Source organism: Mchenga conophoros, linkage group LG10, assembly GCF_057382185.1.
Source record: "Mchenga conophoros isolate Kocher_MC1m ecotype Shallow Benthic linkage group LG10, M_conophoros_male_GT1.1, whole genome shotgun sequence".
NCBI lineage: Eukaryota > Metazoa > Chordata > Actinopteri > Cichliformes > Cichlidae > Mchenga > Mchenga conophoros.
Window position 1 is genome coordinate 26,320,117 of NC_140535.1, and position 15,011 is coordinate 26,335,127.

Here is a 15,011-nt window from a genome sequence, read left to right on the forward strand (position 1 = left end):
CGTTCTAACAAGCTTGAAAGTCAGTATTTAGCATGCTTACCTCTCTCTTAGGTAAGCTTTTTTGTAATTTCGTGATGTAGTTATCAGGAATAGTTCTCAAGGCTTCTTGAAATATACTCTCATTTACTGTATTTTACAGACGGCAGAAGATACTCACTGCTGTACGACTCTCCTGACCTCCTCCAATTTAAACAAAGAATTTCAATTTAATTCATCACTCTGTATGACCTGTTGCCACTTATTTTCAGTTTCAGTTTCAAGTTCTAGTGTAATTTGGCAGTCCTCAGCCTTTTCTCCCTGTTTCCTTCCCTTAAGAATGGCTTCTTGACAGCCACTTCCACCGAGACTATTCCTGATGAGGCTTCAGTGAATAGTAGATGGCTCAACTAAAGGACCATATGCATCTCTCAGGTCCCGTGTCAGCTCCTTGCTGGATTCCCCCCCCCCTTTTTTTTTTAAGGATGTGACGTTTAGATACTGTTCACCTGCTATAGATAGTTTTATATCCTTGCATGTTTTCCTTTCCACTTTCCTCACCGCACACAATGCTAAAATATAGAGTTTTCAGCTAATACCTCTTCGGAAATCCCGTTGTTGTGAAAGTATATTATTTCCTGCCTTTCAAATTTGTTATCTTTGGAATTTTCGTAGGATTCATCTAATTAAGTTGGATCAACTCACTGATTTTACAGGAGCTAGTTATAAAGTGACTGAAAGTGCAATTTAATCTTGGATCTTTGCTATCACTGTTTCATCCCTTAAAGTCAGTCTGAAATGATCATGTACATAGACTGGAGTAAAAAATGTTGAAAAAGTCATCAATGTCTAAAGAAAAACTTTGAAAGACATTTTTAAAACTATAAGAACGTTAAGCTCCCTGCAAGCAAAATACAAAGAAATGAGAGGTGGCTCAAGACTTTTGCATGGTACTGTTACTCCAGTCTGATGCATTCTCACAGTTAGAAATGGTTTAATTGAGGTTGCTTCCAGGATACAGTGTGCAGAAAGAAGGATACATGACATCCACTTACTTGTGTGAATTCTATGGACAATTACCTGCTCCATTCTCAAATGGGCTCAATCCCACTTTGTACAAGAAAACTGGAAAAATAAAAACCTTTAATATCCAAACCTTCTGAGTCTGCATTTACACACCTCTTCCAAAACAAAAAACAGAGGAGGAACATCAAAACCAAATTACTTAATGGCCCACCTAATAGATGAGACAAAATCTCAAGTCACCCACATACTGGGAATTACCAAAGTTATTTGGATTCATCACCTGGATTTCCAAGAGCAAATTTTGCCAAAAGATCAAACAGATGTTGAGATATTTTATTAGATGATTGAAATGCCGGCCAGATGGTTATGAGGCTTGATCTACTACTGGGTACGCTGGATGGCAATCGATCAAATTTTTGGAGATATTTCCATCTGGACCAACATGATGGCCTAACCATATGCTCAAAATTGCCATTTAGCATTAAATCTTACACCCTTGCTTTTTTACCTTGTTTGTGCCTACAATTTCTTCTTATAAATAGCAGTTTGAATGGTGTCTATTCATCAGTTCTGTTTTCTGTTCATTACTAATTTCCTAACTAGAGTATGTAAAGAACCTGTTAGCACAGAGCCAGAAATGAACAGAAATAGCAGTACTTATAAAACACCCCAAAGTCTTTTGCTGCAGACAGGTGTCACCATCAAACTTAGCTTTTAATGGGTTTGAGGTGATCATACTTTTGAGACTGACTTAAGAAATGACTCAATACAAACAAGCATTCACAGTAGGAAAAAAGACATTCACTAATGGTCTTAACTAAGACTGAAATATGAGTCATCATGTTGAGTAATGATGGAATTTAAAAAACAAATACTTGAAATTAAATTAAGTGCGTAGCTTCCCCAATAATTATATCACACATCTCTCAGATGTAAAAATGTATCCGTATGGAAAAACCTTCTTTGTCTGCAATTGCATAAATAAATAATCTTAGACAGAGAAAATTGCCAGCTCATTACTCATGGTTTTATCCTTCATGGTTTATTTGACTAATCTGCAACAGCCCTGCCAAATAGTCAGTTAGTGTAGACATTTTTTGAGTTTCATAGCTTTCCTGCAAAGTGTATTAAGTAGTTCTCATTAGTAAAGAATATTATAGCATTTCTGTTCTACACTGTAAAAAAGGGCAGTGAAATTGACATAAAAACCATGTAAAACCCCTACAGAAATGTATAGTAAACCCCAAAACACAACTTTCCTGTTTCGATCACAGTGAATTATTGTAAACCTTTAAACAGAATGTTCCTGTTATATTTACAACATGAATGTGTGATTATAATCAAATTTATTGGTTAAAACTACAAATACTGTGAATAAAAACAGTGAAACACCGTAATACTCATAACCAAACAATCATGTTAATTTGACATGCAAATACTGTAAAAATCACAGTTTTAGTCAGTTTTTCTTAAAAACACATGACCTATAAGTCACTTTACAACTGCATGGATGTACTGGGCCTACTTTTAACATGATTCATGAAATGATGCAAAGTCATGGATAGGACTAATAAAAATGTTTTCACAGAAGATGTCATTGTGAACCTGAGAGGTTGCCTCTCCATTTATAGGCTATATAAAAATATACAATTAAAATTGTTTACATCATGTTTTTTTCTTAAATCATTCGGGCTATTTGCAGCCTATTGTAGGGTAACCAATAAGAAATTATTATTTAACGACTAAGTAATGCTTCTGTCATAATGCTTGTATTCTTTATGTTTCTTTTAATTGCAATGTGATACTTAGACTAGAATACTTTTTTGGGTTAGGTCAGCAATGTCTCATTATTACAGGCTAAACAAACTTACAGTGCCTCCCATAGGATCTCTATGGTGCCTCATCTCCACAGAGCTGTAAGCTACTTCAGGCCACTCACGTTGCACTGAGCGCGCCTAATTTTGAATGTGCATCTGAAGCTCGTCTCTGATTGGATAATGACGTGAGGGCGGGAGGAGAAGAGCGCCTAGTTCACGAACTTAGCTAACGAGCCAGCACTAGAGAAGAAAACGTCGAACTTTCAGCAACTACGTTGTTAGGACAAATTACAAACATACGATTTCAAGTGTTTTTTGAGGATCTGTGTTTGTTCGTCAGAAAGTCTGCACGGTAAGTTCAATATCTTGGCGACGTTTTTTCGAGATAAAAGCACCAGTTGATAGTGATGGCCAAATGAAGCTTTCCGAAGCACTGAAGCTTGTATTGAAAAACGGTTCATTACTCGAAGCTTTTCAACACAGTCCTCTCCGGTGACATCTGGTGGTGAAAATTTTGAAGAGCAGCTTGAATCTGCAAAATAAAACGGACTGCTCAATTATCACTGCTCACTCAAGAGTGGAGTTCTCTCTGATATTGGGCCACCGTTCCGTTGCTTTGAACATGTAATTGGTTTTGTTTTCTCGATTGGGGGGCTGAAAAAAATGTAATGCGTATTTGCGTAATACATTTTGATCAATAAACTTTCCCTATTTAAACATGCACTATGGTGGCCTTTCTTTGCTCATAACTCCTTGATGTTGGTAAATACAATAAGTGAGCAATATATATAATATACATATGAGAATGCACAGCACATTATGGAGTATGCCCCTGCTGTGAAGTCCTGCCTCCATCTACTTGTCGTTTAATCACTGGACAGCTGGACAGGTTCATACAAAATATTAGATTAGGCCAATTGTCCTATACATATTTTTGACCTAGGGGTGGGATTGATTGTGAACTGGAAAGGGAAAATGCTTAGGGAGCTGAGTACGGCTGCATCGTCACTGATTTGTAGAATCATTTTGATTCGATACAGGATCCGATTCAATTTGATTGGAATCTGGAAAGTTTTGCCTCAGTCAGAAATATTACAAGTCTGATCATTTAACAGTATATATCCATAATTTCGTATCTATTAAAAGAAAGCTGACACATGTTAGACTTAATTAGAGATGTAAACAGAGAGTTATGAAACCTGCAGCTGCAGAAGCCAGCGAAAAAAAAAGAGGCAAACACAGCGCGGACCCGACGACACATCAAAATCTGATTCTGACGCGTCGGGTCCGCGCTCTGTGTTCACGTTTGTATGCAGAATCCGTAAACCTGCTCCCAGTTACTGTTTTAGCTGTATGGTGTTTGACGACATGTTGTGAGGTTTAACCTGAGATGCTGGCGTTTCAGGCATAATAACGTTAATTTACAAATCGACACGGGATTTTAATGAATCAATATCACTTTATTCAATTTAGCATGGATTGTAATCAGAAAAGCGATAATCAAAACCCATCCCTAATCAAGAACTTGCAAAGTAAAAACATGATCAATGTAAGGTAGCCCTTTTGTTATTTACAGTTAACAAGAGGATTAGTGTTACTGTGCGCTGGCTGAGTCTGTTTCTTTTCTTAGAAATAGTTTCTCCTGCCCTGGAGAAAATCCACTTGCATGGAACAGAAGAGGCTGTGGAGTGCAGGAACTACACTGCAAGTTGGTAGATATGCAGGTATTCCTGGGTCCTGCAGACTATCACCTAAAAACAATAAACAAAATGATTTTCTAAACTGTGTAGCAATGTAATGTACGTATAGTGTCAAATACATTTTTGTAGTCTTCATCAGCTTTAATTCACATGGAAGTGTTCCTAAAGTCATATGCTGTAATGATATTTACATTATGAAAACATGATTTTGGACATTTCAAGTTTTTCACTTCGGCAGATAAAATGAATTGAGCAAAATCAACTCAAAATATTCCCACACGCCAGAACGTCCTCTCTTCCTCGCTGGCTCCATATCTGTCAGTGGAATGATCACCTCGTCGCTATCTGTCACCATCAACACACTCCACGAATCCCGTGGATGATTCACTTCCTTATATCTGTTTGAATCAGGTACCGAAGCAGTTACGTGCGTAATGAAGCTTCGGACGTCACTGGTCACGTGACTTTTGCCAAACGAAGCAAGCCTCAACACAGTGCTTCTGAACCAGTGTGTTGTTTTTTTCGACACACGCTCCGGAGCGTCAGCTTCAAGCGGGCCATCACTACCAGTTGATATTTAGACCAATGCTCATAACCTAGCGCTAGCATGCTAGTTCAGCTGAAAAGCACAGGCAAACTTTTGAAATACTAAAAATGATCATCTGCGTCTTTTGTAAAAAGGTATTGGTCACATTAAGAGGCTATGTACTACATTGCAGAGTGCATAAGAATGAGCCTTGTTGTATTTTTAAATGTGTTGGCGCCAATTGCAGCCAAACATTCACCACGTACTCTGCTTTCAAGGGGCATTTTTATCGTGTGCACAATGCACCTGCACTTCAAGCTACTCCTAAAGCTCTTGTTGCAGATTTAAAATGTGCGGTTTCATTATGTGCCCGCCATTTTCAAACAGTGAAAGAGCTAGTGTCTCACTTAAACGATCATATTGCAGAGGGCAGGTCTGTGTCATGTCCAGTAAGTGGTTGTAAGCATATGTTTACAAAAAAGTCATCATTTACTTCTCACATGTGTAGGAAGCATAAAGCTTGTTCTCCAGATGGTATTGATGACATGTACAAGAAATCTCGTCCTCAGCCCCCAAATGACAGTACAGAATATTCAGAAAACACACATGAAACCATGGCATCTGCTAGTTCAGCCAGTGATATGCCAGAGAAGGATAGTCATTCTTATCTCAGAAACATGTGTCTCTTTTACCTTAAACTGCAAGGACAGCTGCTGATTCCTGCCTCTACTATACAGAGTATTGCTGAGGAAATGCAGAATGTGCACGAATTGGGTCAAGCCTACACAATTAATAAGGTAAGTTGTTTACTAAAAAATGAAATGAACCTATCAGATGAAGCAGTCACTAAAATCTGTGACTGCATTAAAGAGTCAGATTTGTTCTCTGCTTGCCATCAGGGACAACTAGGAACAACACACACCAGAAATCAAACATTCAAAAAAATGTTTAAATACACAGAACCCAAGAAAGTGCCATTGGGAATGGATGAAAACATGACAGAAAAATGTGCTTACTACATACCAGTTGGAGAAACCCTGAAGAGCTTTTTAGAGTCACAGTTATGGAGGAATACACAGTCACAACAGTTTGGGGGTCCTGATGTAGAAATTTTTAAGGATTTATATGATGGCAAAATTTTCAAATGTCACCAGTTCTTTAATGAAAACCCTGAAAGCCTCAAACTGATTTTGTACCAAGATTCATTTGAGGTAGTGAATCCCCTGGGTTCTGCTAAAAAGACGCACAAACTTCTTGCAGTCTATCTGTCATTAGCAAATTTACCCATTCATTTGCGTTCAAATACAGATAACATGTTTTTAGTCTTGTTGTGTGTTGAGAATGACTTCAAGCGTTTTGGAATAGCCAAAGTTTTCTCAGAGTTGTTGGCAGATCTGAAATCTTTGGAGACAGATGGAATAGATGTAGATGGAGAAACTGTAAAAGGGGGTCTTTACTGTATTGCTGGGGACAACTTGGGTTCTCATTGCATAGGAGGGTTTACAGAAAACTTCAGCTGCTCTCAATATTTTTGCAGGTACTGTGAAGTAACACGAAGTGAGTTTTATGCTGATCCGAATGCCTGTGGTCCTCCACGCACTCCAGAGACATATGACGCGGCTGTTGCTGATCTCCAGTCTGAAACTATCCAAGACGTCAGAGGAATAAAGGTAAACTCCATCTTCAATACCCTTCAGTCTTTTCACGTATCCCAGCCTGGTCTCCCACCTTGTCTAGGTCATGACCTCTTTGAAGGAGTTGTGTCATATGATCTAGCACTGTACCTGAAGAACATTATAAAAAATAAAAAATGGTTCACATACTCCCTTTTAAACAGACGCATTAAACAGTTTAAATATAAAGGATCCGAAGCACTTACAAAGCCATGTACTGTCAAACCTGACGGATCCAAATTATCAGGGCAAGCCGTTCAAAACTGGAACCTTTTGAGATTGCTGCCAGTTTTGATTGGTGACAAAGTACAAAACCATGAGGATGAAGTATGGCAGTTAGCTCTCCAGTTGAAAGACATTGTGGATCTTATTTGTGCTCAGAGCATTTCCTTGTCCCAGATAGCATTCGCTGACATTTTGATCCAAGAATATTTGGAGATGAGAGAGATGTTGTTTCCTGGAATTAAACTAAAACCCAAGCACCACTATTTGCGCCATTATTCAGCACTGTTGTTGAAATTTGGTCCATTGATGAGGTTATGGACGCTTAGGTTTGAATGTAAACACAGTTACTTCAAAAGATGTGCCAGACACTTGAAAAGCTTCAAAAATATTTGTCAAACTTTGTCAACACGTCATCAGATGTATCAGGCTTATCTTTTAGCAGGGCAAGAATGCCGTGAACTGCTGCAAGTCAAGGAGAGCTGTGCGTTTTATCCCAACCTCTACAGTGACACTATTCAGCATGCGGTCAGGGAGTTAGCTTTTTCAGAAAGCAATACCACAGTTACCACAGACATTCAGTACAAGGGCACTGCATATAAAAAGGGACAGTTTCTTGTGTACAGAAATGACGAGTGTATGGAGTTTGGTGAACTTCTACTCATCTTGATTCAAAATGACACATCTGTGTATGTTCTAATGGATATCCACAAAGGCATCTTCCTCTCAGAATACCATCTGTATTCTGTGACAAAGGACAGTCTTGGGTTACAGTGTATCAACATTAATGACCTGCCTGATTTCTATCCTTTGGTATCATACATTCTTCAAGAATACAGAGTCATTCCACTAAAGCATAGTATTGTGGCAAAATAATGTCCAACTAATAGCTCACTTCTCACTGTAAATAGTTTAACATTAATATAAGTGTCACGTAATCCACACCCTGCTCCATCAAGTGTATGAACTGTATGTGATTTTCTATTTTGTTTGGATGTGGCATTTCTTCTTCAGTGCAAGTATGAGTGACTCAGAGCGAACCTTCCTAGATGTCGCCATCACGGAAGTCCTACCAGAACTTCAAGCTGTGAACAAAAACATCCTGGAGGAGCACTTGCAGTCCATTGGAGTTGAGACAAGTGATGATCTACGCTTCGTAACGGAGGCAGATTTGATGACAGCATTAAGACCTGTACAAGCAAGAAAGCTTCTTTCTGCTTGGAAACAGAAATGTAAGTAAAAACAACAAACAACTATTCAAACTCAAAAGCAGAGATGGTCATGAACAGACATACAGTGTGAATCATAATTGTATTTGTTTTGTAATTTAAAGACCAAACTCCAGAGAACAGCTCGCTATCATCTGTGGAAGCCTCATCAACCCAGTCGCTGTCATTGCTCTCACTTTCACCCCAAAGTCTATCGTCGACCTCTTCCAGCAGCCCAGGATGTGACACACAATGGGATGACAACTTTGAAATTCCATGGAGTAAACTTCCTGCAGAAGTGATGCATTTTCTTGAGAGGGGGAAAAGGCCTCGCCCAAAACTGAGGAGGCAAATGGTCCGGATTGTTGTGACTGAGATGATGGAAAAATGCCCTCATGTAGGTAGAAAACATTCAATTGACGTTGCAAGAAAAATGGTGGCAAAATATCCCAATTCTCTGCAAGATTTAATAGAGGGTGAGATTGTTGGCGCAGGCTACCTTTCACTTGTCAAACAGTTGCAGAACAGAATTGAAAATGTAAGGTGCACTTCAACACCCAAAATAAGAAAAAGAAAACATCAGACTGACTCAGACCACACAGACGAGATCCCTTTAGAAGAAAGAGCAGCCATGCAGGATACATACGGGTGCATTAAATGGAATGTAGAATTTCTGCCTCTTGAAGAAACTCCAGAGAGCCAACAGCAAAAGATGGAAAAACTCAAGGTGATGTTCCAGCAAGCTGACACCAATCCAGAAGAGGTAAAAAGTCTAATGAAGTCCACTTACTACACACAACGTCTGCATGTCAATCAGGGGAAAAGTATCAAATGCCTTAGGGAGGAGTGGCCGTTTTGGTTTGATGAACTTGGCATGTCTGTCCACTTCAAGGAACTTACTGGGATTGACCTCAAAGAGACATTCACACGTAATTTGGATTTGAAGGGGAAAAGGCTACTGGACTACTTGACCACAGTTGCTGTCAGCAAAAGCAAGGTGTTCCTTCAGACTTATGCAAGGCTTCAGAGGATGCGGGGACCACAGAGTGGCTGTCAGATGATGTGAAAGAGATGGTCCTGCTTCTGCTCAGCTACTTTGAAGAGAAGGAGGAGTCCATGCTTCTCTGTGTTGAAGATACATGTCTGGCAGATGAGGTACAACTGGAGCAAGTGCCTCTGACACCCACTATTATCGTGTGTGGTAAGTCTGTTTCATAGCTCTCTCTTTTTCTTTTTTTTTTAAGTGCACTTTTTATAGAATGTCATGTGACTGCCGTGTTTATTGATATAACCTGTTAAATAATTTGTTCACAGGACAGTCCTGCTATTCCTCAAGAAGATACATGCTGAGTGTTGATCGGAACCTCGTCAGCACAAACATATCCTCCTTCATTTCTGCACTGTGCCTCATGTTCGGGAGCTACTACAATTTCAACATCCATTATCCATCTGAGCTGGCTTCCACTTTAGAGTTTCTTCAGAGGTGAACAAATATGGCTTTGTTATTTCTCATAACTGAGACTCTGGGATCTGGAGTCTGGCTTTGATGTGGTTCGAGTCCAGGTCTGGCTCTGAGTCTCGGTCGGCTTTGGAGCCGGTTTCAGTTGTTTTTTTTCTGTTTTTTGTTGTTGTTTTTTTTTGTTTGTTTGTTTTTTTTTAAATACATTAACAGTCTGAATCCGGGTCCAAGCCTGGCCGAGACTCAGGGCTAGACCAAGCGTCAACTGACGTCTGACTACCTATAACCTTTGCTTTGGATTTTAACAATGCTAAAGTGTGACATATCACTGCAGAAGACACTCGTGAAGGGTGCCAATACTTTTGACCATGCATTGTTCACTTCCCCACAGCATTTTGGTTATACTTTGTCTTGAACGTGGTCATGGCCATGACTGTGTATATATATGTATATACTTAATTTTTACTTACTTTGTACGTGTATTTTAACTGATCAATTATAAAAATGCTTAATAAACTTTTATATGATTGTTATTCTACAGGTGTTTCTTCTCCATAAACCCAGAAAAAGGAACCAAAGTAGAGAACAAAAACTCAAAGCGTCGTCTCAGTGTGAACCCTCGAGTCCTCACCCTGATTCAGGATCTCGCCGACCACGAGTGGCGCTAAGCCTAAATCTTGACTCTCTGTGGACTGTTAGTTTTACTTTGTTAATTTTGTTCCACAATGTGTACTGGAACCTTTTACTGGTCGAATGCATGAAGCCAATTCATGAAGATGTTCTTTCTTTGTAGGAATGTTCTTTATTTACATAAGAAAAGAAAAAAACAACATGCTGCTACTGCAGTGTTTCTAGACCACATGTAGGTTTGTTTCACCACGTGGTTTTGCTGATGTTTTCTGACCAGGGCCATGGTTGTGGTGACAGCAGGGTGCGTGTTGCGTTGCACGGTGATTATGATCATTTTTGACACAATATGTGTTTTTTGTTTTAAAGTCTTAACAGGTTAGTTAACTTTTTCTGGTGGAGGGTCTAACAAATGCTTGTTTCATGAACATGGTTCTTGCTTTGCAGGAATGTTCCACAGCTTTTATAGCCTATATTTTGATTGAATTGTGTAGTTGCTGTGTGCCTTGCATATTGTGTTAGTTGGAAAAATGGATCCATTTGCTGTCATTTTGCTAATGTGGCTGCAAAATAAATTTCCCAAAAGTGATATTTTCCTCTCTTGTGTTTTCTCAAGATGTATTTTTGCATGTTTGGGTGTAGGCGTAGCAGTAAGAAATTTGCTGGGTTATGGTTAAAATTTTACATTAAAACATATAATATTCAGCATAGATTTTATGTATAATTTACAGAGCAGCTCCATTTAATATGCACAGTTTCACTGTAGTTCTACCATTTTAAATTAGTTCTTTGTACGATATTTCCCTGTTAATTTTGCAGTTTATGGATCCACAAAAAGCATTTATTACTTGTGATATATAAATACACTATTTCCTGTATCTTTTACATCTATGTGTGAAATTAACTTCTTTTTCCTGTAGATTTAACAGTTTTAATCTGAGATTCATTCACTGTAAATCAATTTACAAGTTGCATCTGTAAAGCGTTTTTACAGGAAGTCCCTGGTAACCCCAGCTGCCAGGGTTTTCCTGTAAAAACAGCACGTTTTTTTTACAGTGTATATCCGTCATGGGCATTTAAGTAAAAGGGTATTGTTTTCTTACACTGTCTCTACTGGCTTTAAAGAAAGCTAGAGGACACATCTTTAATGTTATTTTCAACTTACTGTTCTCACATTCAACACCGAAAGAGCTGTTGCTCATTTCACTTCTTCTTTGTTGTTTGGCTTTTTTTTTTCCCTCCAAGGAGTCCAAATAACTCTAGAGGACATTGTGCAGTTTGACTTTCCTCTGTAATTCAAGCTCACCATGCAGTTGGGAGCGTGTCTTTTCTTGATGAAAAGCTCAGGTTGTGCCCGCCTCTTCTCCCATGGGCAGGCCTGAATGGAGAAGTGAATAGTGGTACAGATGAGACGAAGAGGAGAAAAAAAGGTTAATTGGTTTTGTTGACCATCTGTCTATGAAGGATGAAGCAGGTTAAGATGGCACACTTCAGGTTGAATGGTAGGGAATAAGATTTATACGCATTGATTGGCAGTGAGCGGTGTGGTTATCCGTCCTGTTAATGGAGAAAGTTGATATCCAAGATTATTCATTCTTTTTTCTTTTGCCCGGCTGCATTTTGTATTGCAGTTCTTTGTATATGTCAACAAAGTACATTTCCAGCTTGCTCTCCTTTCATTTCTCTCTGTGCCCTAAATTCTTAACTAGGTGAATGAGCCATAGCTATCCTACTGAGAGAGGAGAAGAGGAAGCTGAGTGATGCATTCAGCATCGCTGGGCTGATTCCCCTAGAGGCCTGTTCTACCTGTAAAACCCTGGGAATCTATCTGTCAGCACTGTTGAGTCAAATGTGGACATTTCTATCAAAAAAAAAAGTGTGCCCCTTACAGAAACAGAGAATGTAATGCAGAAAATAAACAATGATAGAGGGATGACTATTATGCCTAGTGGGAGGGGCAATGGGATATAAAGGGAGGCCATCGGGGCCTACTGGGCAGTCTGTGAGATGGTAACGTGTAGCTGGCTCAGCTTCTTGCGTTCAGTACATAGATTTTTGTTTTCTTTCAAATTAATTTTAGTTTTTAAAATCTGGATAATAATAATGCTGGATTAAAAGGATATTAAAAGAGAATATAAACCATTTAAAATTAGCTCAATCTTAAACATCTGCAGCAGTAATATTGATATATGTAACATTAATGGGGAACATTGTTCTGTAGAATAATGATTTTTAATTCTGATACTTTAAACATTACATATTTTCCAATAATATAGTTTTATGTGTACTGAGGTGTTTTTTATAGTGTTTTATTGCTTCTTTTCATAAAGGAATGATGTGACAACTCCCTCTACTGCTTGTCATTGTCAGCTAATAGCAAATGATTTTTGGAGGTAATAATATTTTACAGTTCTTAAGCCAGGAAGCTTTGCAGGAAGGTGAAGACGTCCATATAGAGTGCAGACAGACAGTGCAAATAGTATATTTTAAGCTGATCTGTGTTGTTTAACTGGTAAATGAGAACCTGTTTTGGTTCACCAGTGGCATAAATGGGTAAGTAGGAGCATTAACAAGTCACTTCATGTTGATAAACTTTCTTTCTTTCAAAAAGTTTCATAAGCGTTACCACAAGGTCACACAGCTGACTCAATGAAAAAACAAAGGATGTGAATTACATGCTCGTTGTAGGTCTAATGGATGACCTCATGGAATCTAGCTACTCATAATGGTCTTGATGGTTTAAGGTTGCATTGCGGCACCTTCTGTGCAGCCAAGAGTGCGACTTTCCTTGTCCAAAACAAGAAAGTCGAGTTTAGCCATGCAAAACATTGACCCTCTAGGTCACACTGTTTGCCAAAAATGAAACCTTTGACCACTGGCTTTCTCTCGTGTCTTTTAATGATGTTCTCTGCCCCTTTGAGGTCAATGTGAAGTGGAGTAATGCTTTCAAGAGTGCTGGGCCATAACCTCTGTCCTGAAACAGGTGGTAGTGCATAAAATGAGCTTTGAAACACAGATTGTAGCACTATCAACACTTTCATTACTTGGATATGCATGCTTCTCACTGTAGAGCAAAACAATATAATCAAAGTATATACAGTAATGGTTTGCATTATTGTCATCATTTTTATGCTGCAAAGCAAGAGGTTTAGTTGTAAACATTACAGATATTTAAATTCAAATAAAAGAACTGACACATTCCTTTTCTTTTTGTTTGTTGATAAGGTTTAAAAATTTACTTGCAAATTAAAAACTGACACAGAGTTGATGACAAGTGATAGGGAAAAGCTTGTGAACCAGCAACACCCATCCCAGGAATAGTGGTCTATACTTCAGGACAGATCTAGAAATGTATTTGACATACTTTTTTAAAAAATTCTTAGCTTAGCACATTTCTTAGACCACCATTCAGTCTAAGTTTTTTTTCTCACAGCTTGCCTACTTTAACAGTAGTAATACTAATTATTTTTTTTTCTGTTTCTGCAACGGTTAATACACCAGTATATGGAAACTCCTGAATCAAAATATTTTTAATGCTAAGCTATGTTAGTGTTGTTATCCATGAATATTCAAATGTAGTGTTTTAGCAGGAAAAACTATTAACATGCATTATTTTTTGAAAAAGATTTAAAATTGGAGTTCTTTACTTGCTTTCCTGAACAGGAGCAATACTTTGTGGTTGAATATCACGATGGATTAATTTCTGACTTCTCAGAGACATCCAGTGTGACGGCTCAAATTTGGCCATATAAACATGACTTCAGTATACTTCAGGATGAACCCTTTAAATCCTGAACCTTAAAATAATTGCCAGAAATGTCTATTTCTGTATTTTTATTTTTTTATGGAGTGTTTATTGAACCTTCTGTCAAATAAGAAAACTTAATTAAATATTAATTTTCATTTGAGAGTTTTAATTTGTATCATATTTACTGCATCTGGCATTATTATTTATTTCATAATTAATTCTTTTGCAGTTTGTCACTTATAAATGTATTGGCAAATTATCAAATTTTTCTGAAGGAAAAAAATTACAATGATCACACAGAAAGAACTCACAACACTGCATATATTGAATATGATACACCAGGTGTTAGGGGAGTTCACAGGTTTTTGACAGATTTCTAATATGTGTTTTCTTTTCCTTAGAGGTGGTCTAATAAACATGTAAGAACTGAACAGTATATTGTTTTAAAAAGGTATCACATACAGTCTATAACCAATGATTATAATAATTTAATATAGTTTAATTTAATATTTAGAGACTTGCAATAACTATAAAGGCTTCAAGTTTCAAGGTTAAAGTCATTAAATCTGCAGTGGCATTACCTTATCTTATTTCCTGCATGGATTATACACCCTATTCAGATACATTCATTCATCATGAAACACTGACTGCAGCTTAAATCTATCATGGTATCTTCACAGTGGTAGCCTTCTGACAGCAAACCTGTCACTTGCTCTTAAAATAGCACTGTATTAGTATGACAGCATTTTAGAGCATCCATCCATTATGCTTATATGTGACAGCATTAAGAGCTGGCGTGTTTGTATGTGCATATGGGCGGGGGTGAGGGAGTAATCCAGGGCACTTTCAAGTTCAACCTGGGCCCTGACTAAAGAACTGACTGTGCCTGACTCATGAGAATGATGTTTTAGGCCAAAATGTTGAAAATGGAAAACTTTAGTTTGGTTTTTGGGGGATTTAAAAATTAAGTCAAACCATTTGAACCACACTGATTCTATCGAGGTCGGCTTCCATATAGAAACTGTTTAG

The 15,011-nt window shown here is 38.1% G+C and overlaps 2 protein-coding genes across 3 annotated transcripts; both read left to right on the forward strand.

Moving 5' to 3' along the window:
• Positions 1 to 3,089: 3,089 nt before the first annotated feature.
• LOC146566053 (uncharacterized) lies at positions 3,090 to 11,040 on the forward strand. Of its 2 annotated transcripts, XM_085289589.1 has the most exons (7): positions 3,090 to 3,171; positions 5,783 to 5,842; positions 6,583 to 6,715; positions 7,955 to 8,172; positions 8,274 to 9,349; positions 9,463 to 9,631; positions 10,149 to 11,040. In XM_085289589.1, exons 5-7 carry the CDS (start codon positions 9,220 to 9,222, stop codon positions 10,273 to 10,275), a joined length of 426 nt encoding a protein of 141 aa, XP_085145715.1. In that variant the 5' UTR covers positions 3,090 to 3,171; positions 5,783 to 5,842; positions 6,583 to 6,715; positions 7,955 to 8,172; positions 8,274 to 9,219; the 3' UTR covers positions 10,276 to 11,040. The 2 variants fall into 2 exon arrangements, with proteins under 2 accessions (XP_085145715.1, XP_085145716.1); XM_085289590.1 differs by lacking the exons at positions 3,090 to 3,171; positions 5,783 to 5,842 and having other exon boundaries at positions 6,474 to 6,715.
• LOC146566054 (uncharacterized) lies at positions 4,114 to 8,394 on the forward strand. Its single transcript, XM_085290189.1, has 3 exons — positions 4,114 to 5,842; positions 6,386 to 6,582; positions 8,274 to 8,394. Exons 1-3 carry the CDS (start codon positions 5,174 to 5,176, stop codon positions 8,392 to 8,394), a joined length of 987 nt encoding a protein of 328 aa, XP_085146315.1. The 5' UTR covers positions 4,114 to 5,173.
• Positions 11,041 to 15,011: the final 3,971 nt, after the last annotated feature.

Coding starts and splice junctions, on each gene's coding strand:
- LOC146566054 (XM_085290189.1), top strand. CDS start 5,174: ATGATCATCTGCGTCTTTTGTAAAAAGGTATTGGTCACATTAAGAGGC. Junction 5,843..6,385: donor AAGCCTACACAATTAATAAG/GTAAGTTGTTTA, acceptor TTGTGTGTTGAG/AATGACTTCAAGCGTTTTGG. Junction 6,583..8,273: donor TGCTCTCAATATTTTTGCAG/GTACTGTGAAGT, acceptor TGTAATTTAAAG/ACCAAACTCCAGAGAACAGC.
- LOC146566053 (XM_085289589.1), top strand. CDS start 9,220: ATGGTCCTGCTTCTGCTCAGCTACTTTGAAGAGAAGGAGGAGTCCATG. Junction 9,350..9,462: donor ACCCACTATTATCGTGTGTG/GTAAGTCTGTTT, acceptor ATTTGTTCACAG/GACAGTCCTGCTATTCCTCA. Junction 9,632..10,148: donor ACTTTAGAGTTTCTTCAGAG/GTGAACAAATAT, acceptor GTTATTCTACAG/GTGTTTCTTCTCCATAAACC.